The 18,574-nt window shown below is 39.7% G+C and overlaps 2 protein-coding genes across 5 annotated transcripts; one reads left to right on the forward strand and one right to left on the reverse strand.

Annotated features, from left to right (window-relative positions):
- Positions 1 to 2,632: 2,632 nt before the first annotated feature.
- LOC115751098 (glycosyltransferase BC10) lies at positions 2,633 to 10,052 on the reverse strand. Of its 3 annotated transcripts, none has more exons than XM_048272984.1 (11): positions 9,166 to 10,049; positions 8,328 to 8,441; positions 7,677 to 7,777; positions 7,403 to 7,474; positions 6,534 to 6,615; positions 6,318 to 6,398; positions 6,154 to 6,192; positions 5,926 to 5,991; positions 4,386 to 4,535; positions 3,312 to 3,444; positions 2,633 to 2,757 (listed from the first exon to the last, which is right to left on the reverse strand). In XM_048272984.1, the coding sequence occupies exons 1-11, from the start codon at positions 9,397 to 9,399 to the stop codon at positions 2,696 to 2,698; spliced, it is 1,134 nt and encodes a 377-aa protein (XP_048128941.1). In that variant the 5' UTR covers positions 9,400 to 10,049; the 3' UTR covers positions 2,633 to 2,695. The 3 variants fall into 3 exon arrangements, with proteins under 3 accessions (XP_048128941.1, XP_030544674.2, XP_030544675.1); XM_030688814.2 differs by having other exon boundaries at positions 2,681 to 2,757; positions 4,386 to 4,532; positions 9,166 to 10,052; XM_030688815.2 differs by lacking the exon at positions 2,633 to 2,757 and adding an exon at positions 2,948 to 3,207 and having other exon boundaries at positions 3,316 to 3,444; positions 9,166 to 10,046.
- A 2,441-nt stretch (positions 10,053 to 12,493) lies between these two features.
- LOC115751099 lies at positions 12,494 to 16,114 on the forward strand. Of its 2 annotated transcripts, XM_030688816.2 has the most exons (7): positions 12,497 to 12,763; positions 12,853 to 12,987; positions 13,348 to 13,431; positions 13,513 to 13,742; positions 14,500 to 14,547; positions 15,328 to 15,524; positions 15,671 to 16,114. In XM_030688816.2, the coding sequence occupies exons 1-6, from the start codon at positions 12,670 to 12,672 to the stop codon at positions 15,493 to 15,495; spliced, it is 759 nt and encodes a 252-aa protein (XP_030544676.1). In that variant the 5' UTR covers positions 12,497 to 12,669; the 3' UTR covers positions 15,496 to 15,524; positions 15,671 to 16,114. The 2 variants fall into 2 exon arrangements, with proteins under 2 accessions (XP_048128942.1, XP_030544676.1); XM_048272985.1 differs by lacking the exons at positions 14,500 to 14,547; positions 15,328 to 15,524; positions 15,671 to 16,114 and adding an exon at positions 13,810 to 14,488 and having other exon boundaries at positions 12,494 to 12,763.
- Positions 16,115 to 18,574: the final 2,460 nt, after the last annotated feature.

Consider the following 18,574-nt stretch of genomic DNA (forward strand, 5'->3'; position numbering starts at 1 on the left):
TTGCGAAATTGTCGGTGATAGCGTGCCGACAGTCACCGCTTGAGACCCCCCTCGTGGGCCCCACCCAATCCCCACCGACGCCTACCCTAGTAAAAGGATCCACGTGGCACGTGGCGACTCGGACAACGCGCCACGTGTTGTCGGCGGATGTCGAGAATTCAATGTTGGCGCAACGAACGTTGTACTGGGAGACCTAGAAACTGCCGAGGCTCGTAACTAACAGGGAGACACGTGTGAGCCTCCTTATTCGACACGTCAATGAAAAAGGTAATCCCTGTTGGGGCAACTGCTTAAAGCTTGAACTCAACTGCGTGCACCACGGCGCTTAATAAACCTGTTAAAATGGTAAACCTCAAAACATACGGATCGAATTATTATACCGATTTATTATTGATCATAAATGAGTTTAGAATGATAAAATTCAAAATATTATGGGTATCAAATGGGTTCACAACTCACTTACGGGCGAGTAAATATATTTATGTGTCACTAGATTTGTGTTATATGAAAATAGTTCAAAACGAATTAATTCGAGTTAGTCTATTTTTTCATTCGACTTACCTGATTGACAAATCTAACGGCGGTTGAGCCATTTTCGCGAAGAATAAGCAATGTGCAACAATAACTCACTCGATTTTAGACGGCCAAAAGAAAAAACACTTTCTTTGATGTAAGTAATATGATTAACGATCATCGAAATGGATCGATTCTCATTTTTGCCGCTTTGTGGTTCAATTTGACTTAAGATCCCAACGTTACACGTCTGTTAAGTGAATTCACAAGCAAGACTATTGGTTCATTAGCGACTTCTCATTCAACTCCTATCCATTTGTAATTAATTGTACCATCACCCAAATTGGCATACCCAAATTAATTTTTTAACCACAAAAAAATTTAAACTCATATACATCTAACAAATTTATCCTCCGTTCTTGTCAAAATTTACCGTTAAATTGCTCGGTTAGATGACACGTGATAGTTAATATGTGCATCAATTTGCGATTTTTACCATCTGTTACTTTCAAATTTTACCTTCAAATTGCTCGGTTAGAAGACACGTGATAGTTGATAGGTGCATCAATTTGTGATTTTTTACCTCCGTTATTTTCAAATTTTACCTTCAAATTGCTCAATTGAATGACACGTGATAGTTGACAGGTGTATCAATTATAATTTTTACCCTCCGTTTGTTATAGGAGTATCGGTTTAGAGTTTTTCATGGTATTAACCCAATTTGTCAAAAAGTGTATTAATTTGGGATTTTTTTTGTGGTAAAGAAATTAGTTTAGAGTAAATGTGCTACATGTGTAAAACTTTATATTTTTTTATTAGAAAATTAGTTTAGAGTAAATTTATCACAAGCATACCAGTTTGCAGTTTTTCATGATATTAATTCAAAAAAATATGAGCGATTCTTTTTTTCATATTTTATGATGTATGTTGTATTTCGATATATTGGAATGATATAAAATGAGACTTTGCACTTTACAAAATCATGATTTGTCGATATATTTGGAGGTAATACTGTAATTAACAAAAACAACAAATGGTGATATCTACCAATCCAGAAAAATTCTTCAAAGACATGGTTGGATCAAAACATCTCAAGATCACATAACATGTAGCGTCTAATGATTAACTCACATGTGTAACTATGACTCGAAAAATTAATTTAGATACTCCGCCAAATCTTATGACTCCGATTTAGCAAACTACGGTGCTACTCGGCATCTGCCTACCACGATTGAATCCTTCAAAATGTCAAAGTGGGTAATAATAGTTCTGTCGCGTGCATAAAAAGAATCGAGACATACCTATCATCGTGCGAATTGATTTTCACGTTATGCAATTCCGCAAAATGCGGATCCCGCGGAAATGGTACTTAATTAATCTCAGAATTTTTTAATTAGCCTACTCCTTTAAAAATTGGTTTTTCAATAGAAAAAAAGAAAAGAAAAGAAAAGAAAAAAAAGGGAGAGAGAAGATTGATTTTGCTTTGTGGCCTTATGCAAAGCACCCCGAGACCTGGTAAAGAAAATTAAAAGATATTCGGATTCCCAAAGCGCGTGGGCCCCGAGGGTGGTGGGTCAAGGAGGGCAGCGCGAAGGGGGCGCAATTTGTTATTGTGACCCGACCGACCATAAGGGACTTGACCCATTTATGCCTATGGAAGTTTGGATAGATGGACGGTGGCGCCGCTCCCAGTGCGACGCCGCTTCAGTGGGTTCTTGTGCAGTGGGGCGGTCAGAAAACCCGAAGGGGCCACGTGCCGTCCCATTCGGGTCGGACTAAGCGGGGCAATTACCTTGGCCCTTGCACTGAATTTCGAATTCTTTTGGAGTGGTTTCCAATCCCATCCATTGTCCCGGTAAAGAATACTCGGTACAATAAGCTATCGGAATCTCTTTACAAAATATGCTTAACTAGTGTCTCGAGGATATTTGTTAACGATACCTGGCGATAATTAAGACAAAGTGGGTAAAAGTCCGAAAAACGGTAATTTGTATCGCTTGAAATAATTAATCGATAAAAAAAAATATCTCCATTAACATCAATAATTTGTCTTATAAAATCACGAACAATAAAAATATTTTTATATTCATTCGTCTTGCAATGATTCTAGCGAAATAAATGGAGCCCAAATTAATGGATCTCAGGTACGGTGCATCTGATCTGACTCAACTGTCCGAGTAATTCACGAAGGATGCGATCTAGTAGCGAGCAGGCTCTCCTGGGCCCTGGCTTCTGATTTCCAAACCTTTCAATTTTCATTCTTTAAGAGAAAACTAATGTTTCAGTCTTATCAAACGAGCCCGATTCAACCCCTGAAAAATTACTTAAAAGACCCGGTAGTTTCTTAAGTAAATCACATGACAACAATATCATTCCTTTTTCCAATTTAAGTATCGCGTATTGCCCCAGTAGAGTGAAGCTGAATACCACAACGAAGGGGAAAACCATCCTCTCCTTTTATTGCTTCAAGTGCCAAATCAATTACAACAGCCCATACCCTGTATAACGTATTTCCCTATATTTCCTTCTCCTTAGGCTACAACCTTTTACCTTTTATTCTACACACATATCACACGATATTCTTTGCGCGAGTTGGATCTAATCGAAGCTATTCTAATACATAAAGATTACTATTGTGTATACTTCATTTGAGGTCAGGATTTACAAATTATCTCTGGAAGCTCCCAGTGCAGACTGTCAAAAAGACAGGATGAAAAAAAATTAGTAAAAGAACTATTACCCCACAAAGGAGATATGGTTTCTCCATGAAATGCTATCCACTTTTAGTTGCAAGACACTTACGTCATTTAGAAGCCGGAGTGCGGCAGGCCGGGTGAATTTTCTTGCAAACAGGAAGCATCGTGAAGGCTTCCCTTTGCTGCTGCACCATTCTCTTCGGTTTTCTGTCTCATAGTGGATGTTATCAATGTCCTGCAGTAAAATGAACAAAATTATTTGTAAAACCAAGTACTTATTATACACTATATGCAAGAGCCCGTAATTGAAATGAATTATCGATCATATACAAGATCTATTTTGTGTTGTTTCACCATGAACTAGTGCCTGCAGAGCACCAAATCATCACCTCCATTATTCACTGTTTCCCCTAACTACGAGAAAACTAAAACCTGGACAAATTCGCAGATAGAGAAAACCTTAAGAGCGTGTGGGCTATCAGTATCTGCATGTTGGTGACTAGCTGAGACCTACATCTAACCGTTGTCAGAATCAATCCCTCACTACAACACCATCACACCGTATCGTGTGATGACATCACACTTTAATCACTAATGTGCAAATGAAATTTATCCTGAACTCCAGAAACATAATCACGCGTAACTTAAACTAAAGGGAATTCAGAGGTTATGCTGCAGAGGAAAGTAAAGGTGGCAACGCAAAAGAAACATGGAAAGGTGGATTTGGCATAGTGTGATCATCCATCGAAGCAACAGGAACTGTCGGTGAAAGCTGCAAGTTTAGGACCAATCCCAAAGCCAAGTGGTATGATCTTTTTTAACTTCCTTCATACAAAGGACTTGCACAATACCATGGCAGTAGCATCCATTTTTATAACCCGGACATTAATAATTAAAGCTCATTAACCAAAACAAACCACCACCATTACGCATATTTAGATGTTCTCTACGTGAAAATATTGTAGGTCTGCATCAAATTTCTGAGTTAACTTTCCGAAGAATGTAATGCTTAGACTAGCCATTTAGTTCTCTGCTTAGCAGACAAAGCCCTGAAAAGGGGGAGAGAGTTTCTAATAAATGCTCCATTGTCTCTGCAATACCATCTGCAGAATGACATTGCAATCTCTGATACCAACCAGAGAAATTACATCCACATAAGAAATGGAATGATCATACCTTTATGGATTTTATTAGCATTGGAGTAGCATCAGAAAACTTGTAAGTAACAGGATGCCATCCACGACGCTGACGGTCTTTAGAGGATGAAAGATCCCATGAAGAATGTGTCAGAGATCTTCGTGTTATTTCTTCTTCAAGGCCTTCCTGCTAAATTTCGGGAAACAGACTTCAGAAGGTCGAAGTAACACTTCACATGAACAGAATTCCTTGTGAACTTCCGCTTTTTTTTTTTTCAAAAATTTAGAAACAATCCTATCGGCATCATAAAAAATGTAAATATCTCTTTAAGGCATAGTCATTACAACCAGAGTAGAGTTATTTGCTATTAACAGTCAAATGAACAAAAAATGGCTCATACGTCCTATTCCATATGTTCTACACACATGTTTATGAGTTCAACCTTCGTGCTTCACAGCAAATATATCTCCATTCGTCCTTCACCTTTAGGAGGAGGGACATAGAAAGTTTGGGAAAAACTTTGAAAATAGTTTGAACTTCTAAAGTCCTTTGAGTGACAACAGGTGACCAGTTGCTTTGGACTTTGAGATTTGACAAGGCAAACTTAGGCTGAAACAGCTTCTGAATAATTTACTGTTTACCAAAACTTTCACCAAAAGGACTTGCCAACTCTGTCCGTTCTTCCTTTTCGGGTGAAAGAGTTTCCTTGGCTCGCTTTGAGGGAGTTTTCCCAAACTTTGAAAAAGGTTTACATCCAATTAATTATGCTAACTTGTCATGAGATGATTAGATAATTTTTTTAACTTGAAACTTCACGAAACAAAGAATTTATAATTTAGAAACACTCATTTAAACAAAGCAAAAACTTCCCCTTAAACTAATGGGAACTTCAACATTTGCCTTTTGTGTCGTAAGACATAAAGGGGTGAAGGAATGCACATCCCTACTAGTTGGAATGGTATTCCAACCAAATGCACATTTCATCCAAAAATCCAGGATAAAAAAATGCCATAAGAAACCAGTGGTTAGTTTTAGCCTCTCCCATAAACTACGTATGAGTACAGCACGCATGTTTATTTCAGAAAATCCACGTACATGGAGGGGTGTGTTTGAGCTTTAACTTAAGCTCCACCCATAGCACAAAGTCACAGTTAAATTATAAGCATTTTGTTACTAGATCTTGTATGTAAACTGGCCAATTTATTAGCTACTTGATAGCGCACATCTAATTTCCAAAAAGGGTCTCAGCTATATCCCAAACTGATCCTTGAACCACCAATAAAAACATAAGTAGTGCACCAAATTTTGGCAGTAAGCAGACAGCAGCGTGCCTGGGCTGCAGCGGCAGCCATCCAAAATAACCACCAGAAGCGCAAATTTATCTAAGAAAAGTACCAAGAAAAATAGAAACTCAGAGAAAAAAATTTAACAGAACGACCCACAATCCAAAGAAAACTCCTAGTGCATTATGCTCTCTCCAAATCAAAGAAATGTTTCTATCAGACTAGTGACCCATTCTGACTTCGCTCGTATTCCTCTCAGTTGACGTATAAAAGTGAACTCAAAGTTGAAATCTTACAGCAAGTAGGGTCTGCACGTAATGTTCATCGGGTATACAATTGTGCTCCTTTGATGCATCAACTGGCTGCATACAAGATCATTAACAACTGCTTCATAGGTGAAAGAGCAAAGAGAATTTCATGGTTCTAATTAGACCATCCAGATAAGGTCCACCCACTCTGTAAAGAAATGGACATTTTGGTCCTCAAAGTTGGAGATAATGAGGGAAATCAAGTAGGGAACTTACAAGGGGATGATCCCTCCAAAACTCAGGTAGTGACCTCCGCTGCACAATGATCATAATCCATTGTCAAACATTTGGGTCATGCTTAAACAGAGGAATATTGTATGTCAGAACATAAGTTTCTGAACTTTCTACTAAAAATACGAGATAAGGCCATCTTAATTAACCTTGCAGTGCAACTGAAAGATTGGAAAGACTGTATTATCCTTCACCACCACTTCCGCATGTTTTCTGGATAGAACAACCCACTGAAAACAAGAGCAAAACCGAGAGAGAAAAGCAACATGTTAGTCCATCCTTTGTCAGAAAAATCAACAGATAAAAGACTAGCAGATATCGTATTTCGATTGTAGTAGAAAAGAATTAAGATACTAATCTGTTACCTGAGATCCTTTCCTCCAGTTATGAACAGGTATAATTGGACCCATTTTTGGATTATAACGTCCCTGTTTTGTATCTGCAAAGCTGGTTCGGCCAAATACTTTAGCAATAATAGATCCGTCTATGCAGCCAATAGTCATTATAACAGAGTAATAAAACGCATTCAGGAAAAGACATGATTTGAACAATTTATAGAGACTACTAGGCCTTCCCAATATGTTCAGTAGTAGCACACGGCTCCATCTAAGCCTGTGCAATCAATCTGGTTCCTCCTTCTCCATAAACCACCAGAAGTTACCTTATCTTGTACTCAGCAGTGCAAATACATCTTCCAATCAACTAAGATGAGGCAACAAAAACTACATAAAGAAGAACCCATATCTGAAACTCTAAAAGCAAGCGTCTTTGCACTTTCTACCAATTTCACCTCCCATGGTTACTTTGTGCTTAGTTTTGCGTAAGAGTTCCATATGTGTTAATCGTACCTTTAAAATAACATGACCTTTTCTTTAGCACAATGACCCATATCTAACATGGATCACGCCGGCCAAAAAAACCAATAAAACGCAGTGTGAGAAAATAATGGACGAATTTAAGCTACAACTTCAAGTAATAACCAGATTGTCCTCATGACAACAGAATATGCAGAGAAGATCACATGTCATATGCCAACAGAATGATCAAAGTAAATCAAATAATGTCTGAACCAATATCGTAAGTTTATCCCCTTTGAAAAGAGTGATCACCTCCAACTTCACACTGAATAAACTGAATTTTAAATTGAGGCTAGTTTGAAGAGGATTTCTATCAGTAGAAAACCAAAACACCATTCAACATAAGCTCACAAACAGATTCTGGCAGCTCCACTCACCTGTCCACAAAACTAGTTGCTGTTGACATTATATAGTCGTATGTGTAGCTGAAGTTATATAGAGGTAAGCAGCTGAGAAAATGAAAGAAGATAAAACCACTGTTAGAGTTGTGTTTGAATAAGGGCCTCTTGCTTTGAGAACAAGCATTTTCAAAAGTGATAATGAAAATAACCAGAGGATTTCCAGTAAGAAATGTGAAATGAAGATACTCCAACAAAATTCAGACATGAACTGACTGTTGCTGAAGCAACCATTGTTAGGATGATTCCTTACCTGTCTGATAGAAAGACAAAGCGTTCATTAAAAGGCTCTTCCAGTGCATGTTTAAGAAGAATACGCTCTGCTTCTATCATGGTTGCTTCTCCCCAATCCACCTGGTGAAATCATCTGAACTGAGAACACTTGCGCAAATGAAAGAAATCTAAACCTTTGACTAAATCAAAGCATTTAAACAAGCCAACATGCATGCAGGTTTCAGTTTGCACGACCCATCGGTACTTTTGAATCCGAAATGCACCTTATTAAGTAACTAATATATAAGAGACAATGATTGTACTAGCAAACCACCATGTAGTTGCCAACTAGTTTGACTCGCAGCTTTCACAGGGAGCTAGATTCCTTTTCAAACTGGTTATCTATCCACTCAATAGGCACATTAAGCATTGGTGAAGGAAGTAATGGAGGTAAATGTCCTTGTATGTGCATACAACTGCTTGCTCCCACAAAATTATAATAAGTAACAAATATAGGCTTTTTTATTTATTTTTGGACCAGATATTACAGTACTAGTGTGGAAGCCACAGATAGTGTATGCGCAGTTAGAAGGTCCAGCATAAAACAGGAACACTCACCTATATTTGCACTGAAAACAAAAAGAGAGCAAAACATAAAAAGAGAATGACCCGGTAAGGTGAGTAATAGTACCTGTACACTGTCATTAACTTGCCGATTTAAAAAATAGACCGATCTTGTAGTTGCCTTGTTCAACACAAACCCAGGCCTTGAATGGACAAAAATTGAAAATCTGTCCTCCTCACCCTGCAAAACATCCCAAAAAATATGTACTACATTTCAAAAAGCACCTTAAAAATTAATTAAATGAGCAGGTATAAGTTATAAGTGACATCTAAGATATGCCATGTCTGCAGAGCCATGCAAACTTAAGTCGTTCAAAGCCAACCTGCCTGCAGAGATGAACTAAGGCCACATAACTAGTACCTGATTTCGAATCCTAGTGAAAATAATTGACATCAGATTCCAACAGGAAGGGCATACTGTGCAATATTTGTCAGAACAAATAGAATACTCACTCGAGAGAAGGTTGGTTTCTTTCATCAATGCTTCACTACTTACCAAAAGATTCACAAACTAGTTGACTTTTACTCCTCGAGGAATCTCTCTCTCTCTCTCTCTCTCTCTCTCTCTCTCTCTGGGGGACGTGAGATGAAAACAAAAAGACATCGAACAGTACCAAAACTGAAGTGGAACTCTAGATACTGAAACGTGCTAGTCGTGTCTCCACACATGATATCCCAATCCACAATGTGAGCCACTATTGAGGATATAGACGCCATGAACTTTCTTACTGGGATACAAATACCCAGATACGTATGTGTGTATTGGCTGACTAAATGCCTCCTATCATATCCTAACGAAAAAGTTCAGAATTTACCCATGATCGCCACAGACTGACAAAAGGAGACATTGGAACAGAATGCGAGGCTATCAAATTCAACGCGAACAACAACATTGACGGACGTACCTGGAGAAACGCGTGCCAAACTATGTCCAACGGAAGTCGATTTCGCGCTATAAATAGGAAGGCGATCTTGGGCTTGGGAGCAGAGCGATAATGCAGCGAAGCCAACTTCACAACGCGACTGTACTGAGTCTGCATCAACATCAAGCTCGCGAAGCCAAACCCCAACAAAACCGCCGCAAACAGCTTCCTCCTCCATTTGTGCTGAGATTTCTGTTGATTCGCCTTGCGCTTCATTTAGACCGCCTCCTTACTCCGATCCTTTCTCCATCATCTCGACTGCTCGAGCTCACCGCATCCGCTTGTTATCGGCAAAGGCTATTCCACAATCAGAGACACGTACTCGTACACATTACGCGAAGCAGCGCGAGGCTCTTCGACTTCGCTCTCTCTTCATCGACATCGCTCCGGTAAGCCGTCTCTGCTTCTTCCTCCCTCCCTCCCTCCCTCTCTCTCTCTCTCTCTCTCTCCAAGCTGAAACTTCAAAACCCCGCCTCGGCGCTCAAATCACGCCGCGAGAGAAACAACCAGATCCCGCAAAACGCGAGAATCGACTAAGACTCCATGTCCAGAGGCATGGGAAGCCGATGGAATTCGAAGGAATCGCGAAGAGAACCGCGAACTCCTCTTGATGACGCGCCGATTCGGGAAGCGAAGAGCATGTGAAGCAACCGCCGCATGGGAAAAAAGGCCTTCTTCAGGAGTGGACTGAGAAGAGACTCTAGAAGGAAGGAAGTGAGACCAGAGAGAGAGAGAGAGAGAGATGCTTTCTTTTTTAGTTACGGCGGTGATGGCGATGGAGTCGTAAAGCTGCGAGTTTTAATGGGTTGCGTGCGGTGTAGGAGATCAGATCCCACCACCTCTCCCACCTTTATCGTTTTGCATTTTGCCAGACTTGCTCACGAGCTCGTTGCGTTTCCAGACTCGCAATAAACAAATAAGTAATTAAATAACAGAATTCATAATTTTCAGAATGGATAACAGCACATATAATCCGGGAATTTTGTTTCGACATACGATATTGCTCTTTGATTTTTAACTTGTCAAATATGATTCCTGAACTTTGATCAAATATATAATGTCGATCCTGAATTTTTAATTTGTTGAACGTGATCCTTTTTTCTTTTGTTGGAAGAAAAATGCTATTTATATATCATAATATTTGAGAAGCACGTAGATGACTTTCGAGTCTAGCAAATCCTAAATTACTTGTGAAACGAAGCAAAAACTTAAAAGCACATAACAAAGCACAGATCGTAGCTCACAGCATACTTTCATCTCTCGAGAACAAATCTGTCATAATAGACGTTCGATGGCCGATCATCAGATTTGGTCATGAGCACATGCTGAGCTCTCCTACTCCATTAGCAATGGCTTGCGGTGCGCGTCGAGGATCGACACTCTCATCACCATCGCCTTGCAGAAACATCAACATAAACATGTTAGAAGAATACATGTCAAGTATACGTAAGGAGCTCTCAAATCTATATTTCGATCTAGCTCGAGAGAGCAAAACTCTCCAAACTTGAACCAAATCTAAATCGAGAAATGAGAGCACCCTAATCTGGGAGAGGTTATGGAACCACGTCACAAACATCCTCCTCGTTAGTTGTTGATTAGGTGAATGACTGAACCGGTCTTCATGTCCATCAACTGCATAAATTTATTTATAGACACAAGTTCTCAAAATAGGTCGGGGAGAAAAGAGAGACAAAAAAAAAAATTAAGGAGAAAACATGCTATGAAAGAGGGAGGGAAAGAGGAGAGGGGGACAGCTCAAAAAAAGGGGGGGTTGTGTGCGCTACAAAACAACCCTTGGGAGAGAGAGAGAGAGAGAGAGAGAGAGAGAGAGAGAGGAGGGCGAAGGGGGAGTTCTAAAAGCATCAACGGGATCCTCAAATTATTGGTACATGTTAAACATAATCCACAAATTTTTATGTAAATGTTTCAAAATTCAGGGATTATATCAAATATTGTATCAAAGTTTACGGATCATATTGAACAGACGGACCACATTGAATAAAGTAAAAGTTTCGGAGGACATGCACATTAGATCGACACTCATGGACCATTTGTATCATGCTCATTCCATAAGATACTTTCTCTTTTAGGATGCGCAAGTGGCTCTGTAGAACATATTATAGTAATTGATGATATTGGCCTCGATCCGATTACCCTGGTTCTTAAATCGCCTTTGCTCATGATAGAATATATTTGTGTTTCTTTTGATGTCGGGTGTCCCGTTGCTAGACTTCTTAAGATGACATCAATTACACTAATCAAAATAAATAAGTTTAAGAATTAAATTGAATATCGAGTAAAAAATTTGAAGTATCCGCAAAATTAATTTGAAAATCAAAAGTGGAATGAGACTAACCAACTGTATAAGTCGTTAGGATGTAATCATGAAGTCTTGGTAGGCAAATTTTTATTATAGTGGGCACATTTTTTTAAATGCGAGGTTTCAAGTCAAAGCAATGCACCTAATAAAAAGCAGTTGGCTTCCCTAATCATCGACCGTCAGTCATGAGCCGATGATGCGTCAACATCGGAGCTGGTCGGTTCGCTTGCTCGCACGCTCGCTCGACAATGTTGCTGGACCTGTGCTACTCGAGCTCGTGTTGACTTTTGCCATGTTTTTTTCATTTTCTTTTTAATTTTTTTTCAGCCTCAAGATGTTGTCGTTGATCTCGCCAAAATCATGGACCACGTGCGTGGCTTCGCTGGGGATTTATTTTTAGAGGGTATGCTTTGATTTTATGAATTCGATACAAACTCAATCCTCGCTTAAGCGACGATTTGACGGGCGCTTAAAAACTTTTGAGATTGCCCTCAATTGGTCATCGAAGGTTGGACCGACCCTTCGGACTCCTATATGCTAATTGAAAGGCGATTTCAACCATAATATCATATTATACGATAGGTACCGTGTGTGTTGATCTTGTAAATCAAACAAGTATTGCCAATGAAAAAAGTATCCGATGATGGGGATCCACTAAGTGGGCAAGATAGAGGTTTCGCTTGTTGATTTGCATGTCGGGTTGAACAAATTCTAGATCATCGATTTTGTTATGATGATGACTTAATAGATGCAAAAAAGAAGAGTTTATGCATGAGGATTGCACGCGATGGCTAGCTAATATTAATCGCGATCAATTAAAATATGCACAATTGAGGAAATTTTTTCGGACTCAAGACGACTCTCAAGATGTAGGTTTTTTTTTTGGTCGAAGATGAAGGGGTTTGAGAAGATTAAAAAGCTGTGGATTGCTAAAACGGTGCCGTGGATGATCCAAAACCTGTAAAGTGCGGGACGACGGGTCGTTACTATTTGGCAAAATGCGCAAAAAGACAAAAATAACCGAACTGCCCACGTTCCAAAGCACGTCGTTTCGGCCGAAATAAAATCGCCGGAGCCTGTCGGGATAAGTAGATCCCGACGAGCTTCGACTGTCTCGAATCTCCTACTCGCACTCAATAGCCGTCGGAGATGACTGTGTCCACAGTATGGCGTTGGCGGCGAGGTTTCTTCGCCCGATTAGGGCATCTCTAGCTGCTTCGAGTCCTTCTTCCACGGCCCTTTCTCGCTCTAACCCCCCAGGCAAGCAAATTCCCGCATTTCGTTTCCATTGAAGTGCGCAAAGATCCTCAGTCTAGAAGTGAATTCTGTTTCTGAACTTCGTTTTCTAGTTCGTCGTGCCAAGTTAGGGATTTTGAAGGCGTGGTTTGAGGGGATTCAGCCCGCAATACGCGATCATCAGGCTCCCCAGTTCAGCTGTAAATTCTGTATTCGTACGCTGTGTGCGAGGAGCTTTGGCAGAGCAGGCAAGTGAAGAGCATTGTTCTTTGGCGCAGAAAAGGGTTTTTGTTCTGTGTCGTTGCTTCGGGTGGAGTTTTTCTTGGTTGTCTCTGGGGTAGTTACACTTCTATGTGCTGGCTGGTGTTGGTGAATCTGCTAATAACCTTGTATAGCAGTTCTAATTGCAACATTTGGGATCTGTTCAGTATATGCTGTTGGTTATCATCTTGATTGAGTCCAAGTTATATGGGCGGTAGTGATGTTTAATTCCTTTGGTTGACTTTGCATTTGACGCCCAATGCCACTGCTGTTCCTGTTCACGCTGAAACTAACATATGAACTATGTCAGGTTGTCTGCTTCTCATGTTAGAATTGACCTCTTTCAGGAAGTAAAGTGGGAACATTTATCAGTACTTCAGTTATAATTGGATCAGTTCATCCTTGGCCGCACTTTGCATTTTCCCTGGATGGTGAGTGGAGCAACGAGTCATTGAATTGTGCTATAAGTTGCTCATTTCGCCATCGAATCTCAAATCTACTGGAACATGTAGGTGAAGACACTGTGAAAAACGATGAACAGGCGAAAATGTGCGATGAGTCCAATCTGGAAGATAGTCCCAAGGCCTTTTGGACCCTTGCTAGGAAACTCTGGCTCCCCATCTTTTTCCTTATTACTGTCTTGTTGAACTGGGACCATCCTATTGAACTTGCAATGAGAAGTCTTCTATTCCTTCTCAGCACAAAGCCCAGTCCTTTGTCAGTTTATCTTCCTATAGAAAAGGTAGGTGGTTTACTCATTTGTACCTTATTGGTCTCTATACTAGTACTTGATTGGAGAGCTAGTCTAGGACTCAAGAACACAATATGGACAAGGTCATGGCCTGGTGGTGGTCCAGGCTAGAGGCTTACCAAGATCCATGAGGTCTCTGGTCGATTCCCGTCTTCTGCTCCCATATCTATTAAAAGGAGAAAATAAATAGAGATCTGTGGAAATGGACAGTTATAAGTTAGTTGTTTTGGCTGTAATACGTCGAGTTGACGGGCACCTTCACACGGGCTCCTCTAAGCATCAAGAATTCAAATTTCCAAATTTTATTTATTAACAAAGCTTTTTTGTTTTCCATCCTTCTCCTCGGTTATCATGTGAGTGCATCTGTGCTTAGTTAACCAGATTACGAGGGTGATATAATTGTTCTTTTGACATAATTCCTGTATTCAGAGAAATGTGTTGATCTGTTTCATTAACTGTTGACAGTTTGAATTGATCTAATATGTAATCAATCCGCGTTAGTTAGAGCTCTTTCTCATGAAGTATAACTTCAAAAGGAAATTTGGCTCGATTAATGATCCTTGGAAGTTCCATTCCCAATAATAATTAAATTGGAGATGCAGAAACATCAAATGCTTTAACTTTCATATGGCTATGTCTGGTTTTTCTTTAGATATTTGAAAGGAAATAGACTTTTATGGTTGTCGATTTATTATAATCTATTGCTGTTGTTTGGCAACCGGTTGACATGAAATCTTTTATGTTCTAGCTGTGTAGTCAATCTATGCATCAAGATTCTGACCTGTACAGACTAAAGGTATGTTCACTGCTGCCATAAGCTTTTCTTTTCTTCCACTTTGCGCCATAAGTGAGGAGGTGGATAAATGAAGATGTTTTGAATGTGCCAATAGATATCTGTTTGAAATCTTCATCGAAATCTCTCTTGCATTTGCTTGTAGATATTATTCTGGGATCTTCATCTGCATATCATTTCTCCATGAATCTGATCAATTTCATGACTATCCTGCAGCCACACATGTATTATTGATCCTCAATTTGTTGATCATGATCTGCATACTAATCTGCATATCATTACACTTGTTATGGAAGTGAAATCCATGGATTGATGTTTCAGCAAAAACTGTCATTTTGGCCCTCTACTAGATGTGTTCTACAAGTTCTTTTTTATTAGGAAATGTCGTGAAGTATCCTTGTGTGTCCAGTGCGGTAGCTATTTCTTTTTTCTCCCTTTTTCTAATCAGCTCAGCTCGTAGAGGCAAAAGGTGGTTCTGGGACAAAATAGAAAAACAAGCATTGGCGAATCAAAGAAAAGATTTATCTTTTTATAGGTTAAACAGTTCATATGTAGATTGATGTTTGTTTTCATAGAGAGGAAGCCTGCAATTTTTTTCCCTTTTTCCCCCCGGTGATGAGCATGATTGACAGCTTCTTGGGCATTCACATGCATTTGTCTTAACTACATTCACGTCAAGATTGTTTATGAAGTTACCTAGAGCATATTCTCTACCAATGAAGTGAAGAATCATTGTCACTTCTTAACTTTAACTTATATATCTGCCGGTCACCTACTTTGTAGTCAGTATGTGCCAAGAAGGTCGAGGTTCAGGACTATAAGTTCTTCTGCCTCGCAAAGATTGAATCAACTGGTCAGAAATACATTCTGGTTGGAATTCTTGGTGGTTGGTGGCCTTTGCAATCGTTTCTATGGGAGGGAGCTTCTTTAACCGTGAGACATAGAGACTAGAAGAATGGGTGATTAAACATAGAGATACGGTAATAACATCAGTATTCTTATATGGGCATTCCATTCGGAGTTCCTAGTCGTGAATTTCTTCCATAGATCTTGCATTTCATCCAGCAGACGTTGTCTTCTTTATTATTTTGAATTAACAGGCCGATTCTGTTGACTACTTTTGCAGAGGGGGAGCAGAAAATTTCCTTTACTTAAACAAAAGCCTTCAAGTGATGTGGCATACTCGAGGATTGCTTCGTGTAGGCGAGCTCCATCAGGATAGGTCCTGCATAGTTCTATAGCACCCGGTACTCAGCAAGCTAAATTGCGGGCGGTCGAACATAATCGAGACATTTTCCTGGTTAATCATTCCATGGCTTTCCACTTCCAGTGACAGTCTGAGATGGTTATACAAATCCCAAATTTATTAACGCGTTTTGAGATTTATTAATGTAGTGATGAAATTTGCTACCATGAAATGACAACACAATTGAAGAATCACCTATAGAAAAACCATGATTTCACTTCATGGATTTGTATAAAATAATCTCAAGATCGTCTGTGGTGGAGGAAGGATTATAGCTCTTGTCCTTGGCTATGTATTCATTCAGGGAAACTATATTCTTACAAAGTGTAGTCTGCTGGCTCAACATATATGTTCAGCGCTCATGGTACAGCTAGGCATGACACCCGATGATAGATTGGAGGAGGAGAAGCATAAGAGCCTGAAATTTTTGTGGAGTTTCACTTCATGCTAGGTCGCTTTCCTTCTGTTTCTCGCTACTAAAGTTTCCGAATAGTTGCCGATGAGTTCACATTGTTCGGACAACCATTACCCATTAAAGATGCTAACAATGTACTCAAAATCCTAGACTTCGTCGCATAGCTTTGCATATAACCTGTATCTCCCGAATAGGAAGCTCCTTAGATTCCGTCTCATGACATGTTTGTAGAATTAATTTGTTATGTTTTGGCATGGCATGATAATACAATTGTCGTGAAACTTAAACGAAAAAAAAAATTGAAAATAAAGTTTAGAACTTGATCCTTCCGAAAATTCTAGTATATAACGGCTCTTCAACCCTAAAGCAATGAGATGACACAATTTGGTACAAGTTTGTACACATGGTGTTTTTCATCGTTTCACCCAGAATTTCCGCATCTAAATATTGATGACCAAAAATGAGACAAAGATCAAAGTTTCACGTTTTTGCACCCTTCGTAGATGTTACCTTTTGTTTTCCCCATTTACATACGTTGGCCAATTACCAAAGCATACTGTCGGTGAAACGATAAATTCTAGCTCGGCCTTTGTTTGATTATCAATTTCAATCCCGGCACAAACGATCTATTTGTGTCGATCTAGCGATCCAAACTTAGTTCAAAGACCTTTTAATGAAATCACGTCTTAATTTATATATCGGGCTCATGTTCCAATTTTGCCAATCGACCGACAAATGCTTTTATTGAATTTGCATCAATCTGAGATAAGACTTGGACTTGATTGTAACTAGTGAACTAACTTAATACTAACCGGCGAACCAAAGTGCCCGATCCATATCATTGATGTTTTTATTATTATTATTATTATTATTTCAAAGAGGCTGTTGTCATTCTCTTACATGGATTAATTAGGGGGTTTCGTTCTTTTTTTTTTTTTCCTATTGTTTTCCTAAACCTAACAAGTCTCTTTTTTAATCTCCAATTGCTAAGATTCTTCTTTGGCAATAATTTGTATTTATGTGTCCGTCTAAGACTCTAAGTCCCCCCTTAACACCCATTCCTCCGTATATATATAAAAAAAAGAAAAGAAAAGATGCCGATGCCGATGCTGTGGCCACAACCGAAATTGTTCTAGCCACGACCTTTTAGACGCAGTGACCAAAATAACCTTGTTTTGTTACCCACTATGTTTAACATCTTCTCCCTTCCCGCTTCTCTCTCTTAAATTCATACAGAGCAAATCTTTTCTTGAGGTAAAGGGTTTTGCAAAGGCTTAAGACTGATTGGATGAAGGGGGCACACTTAGGGGTGAATGAAAATCATCTTGTTTCGGAAATAGATTTTTGGCTAAAAATAATTTTTTCTATTTCGTTTCTGAATGAGTTTTTGAGTCAAAAAATGCGTTTGATAACGATGTAAAATTTCTAATTCTTAAGGGTGCGCATGAAAACACTTCTCCATGAGAAATCAACTTTTGATCAGAAGTTGATTTCTCTATTTCTCCTCAAAAGTAAAAGTTGGTTTTTTTACTTATACTCCATATTGACTTCGATCGGGAAAAATTCGTTTGGTAACGATTGAAAATTTATACTTTTGAAACATTATTAACAAGATTTTCGGCGGCGATGGTCGACGATGGCGATGGTCGGCGGCGACGACGGTCGGCGGTGGTCGGAGGCCGGCGGCGGCGATCGGCGGTCATAACAACGGTGGTCGGCGGACGCGACGGTGGCGGTCGGCGGCGGTGGCGGCGGTCGGTGGTTGTGGTTGGCGGCCGGCGGTCACAGCAACGGTGGTCGGCGGAGGCGTGTGTGGTCCAAGAAGTCATTTTGGAGCCGAGAAGTTAAAATTTTTTACTTCTCAAAGTTGGCCAAAAATCCTATCAGAAGTGAAAAATCTTTACCGGAAGTCAATTTTTTTACCAAACGGATTTCTACTTCGATCAAGTTTTTATCAAACACATTTTTCTGCCGGATGGGCTTTTGGCGGAGAAATGGAATTTCTGAAGTGTTATCATGCGTGCCCTAAATAGAAGTTTGGCCGATAGGTGGGTGGCGGTAGTGGTGGTGGTGGAGGTGGCCGACAATGGTGGGGCGGTAGTGGCGTGCGGTGATCGACAGTGGGGGCAGCAACGACGGTCGATGGCGATGGTGGACGATTGTGGTCGAAAGAGGTCGCCGGCGGGCAACATCGATTGGTTGTGGGTGGCGGCGACGGCCGGCTGTGGGACGAGGGCAAATTTTTTATTTTTTTGAAAAGTAGAAAATTTTTATTTCTCATTTCTCCTTCAAACCTATTTTTGAAACAGAAATTTGTTTCACAAATAAAAAAATAGAATTATGTTATTAAATAAGTTTATGTTCCAAAT

The sequence above is a fragment of the Rhodamnia argentea genome, chromosome 11 (assembly GCF_020921035.1).
Source record: "Rhodamnia argentea isolate NSW1041297 chromosome 11, ASM2092103v1, whole genome shotgun sequence".
Lineage (NCBI taxonomy): Eukaryota > Viridiplantae > Streptophyta > Magnoliopsida > Myrtales > Myrtaceae > Rhodamnia > Rhodamnia argentea.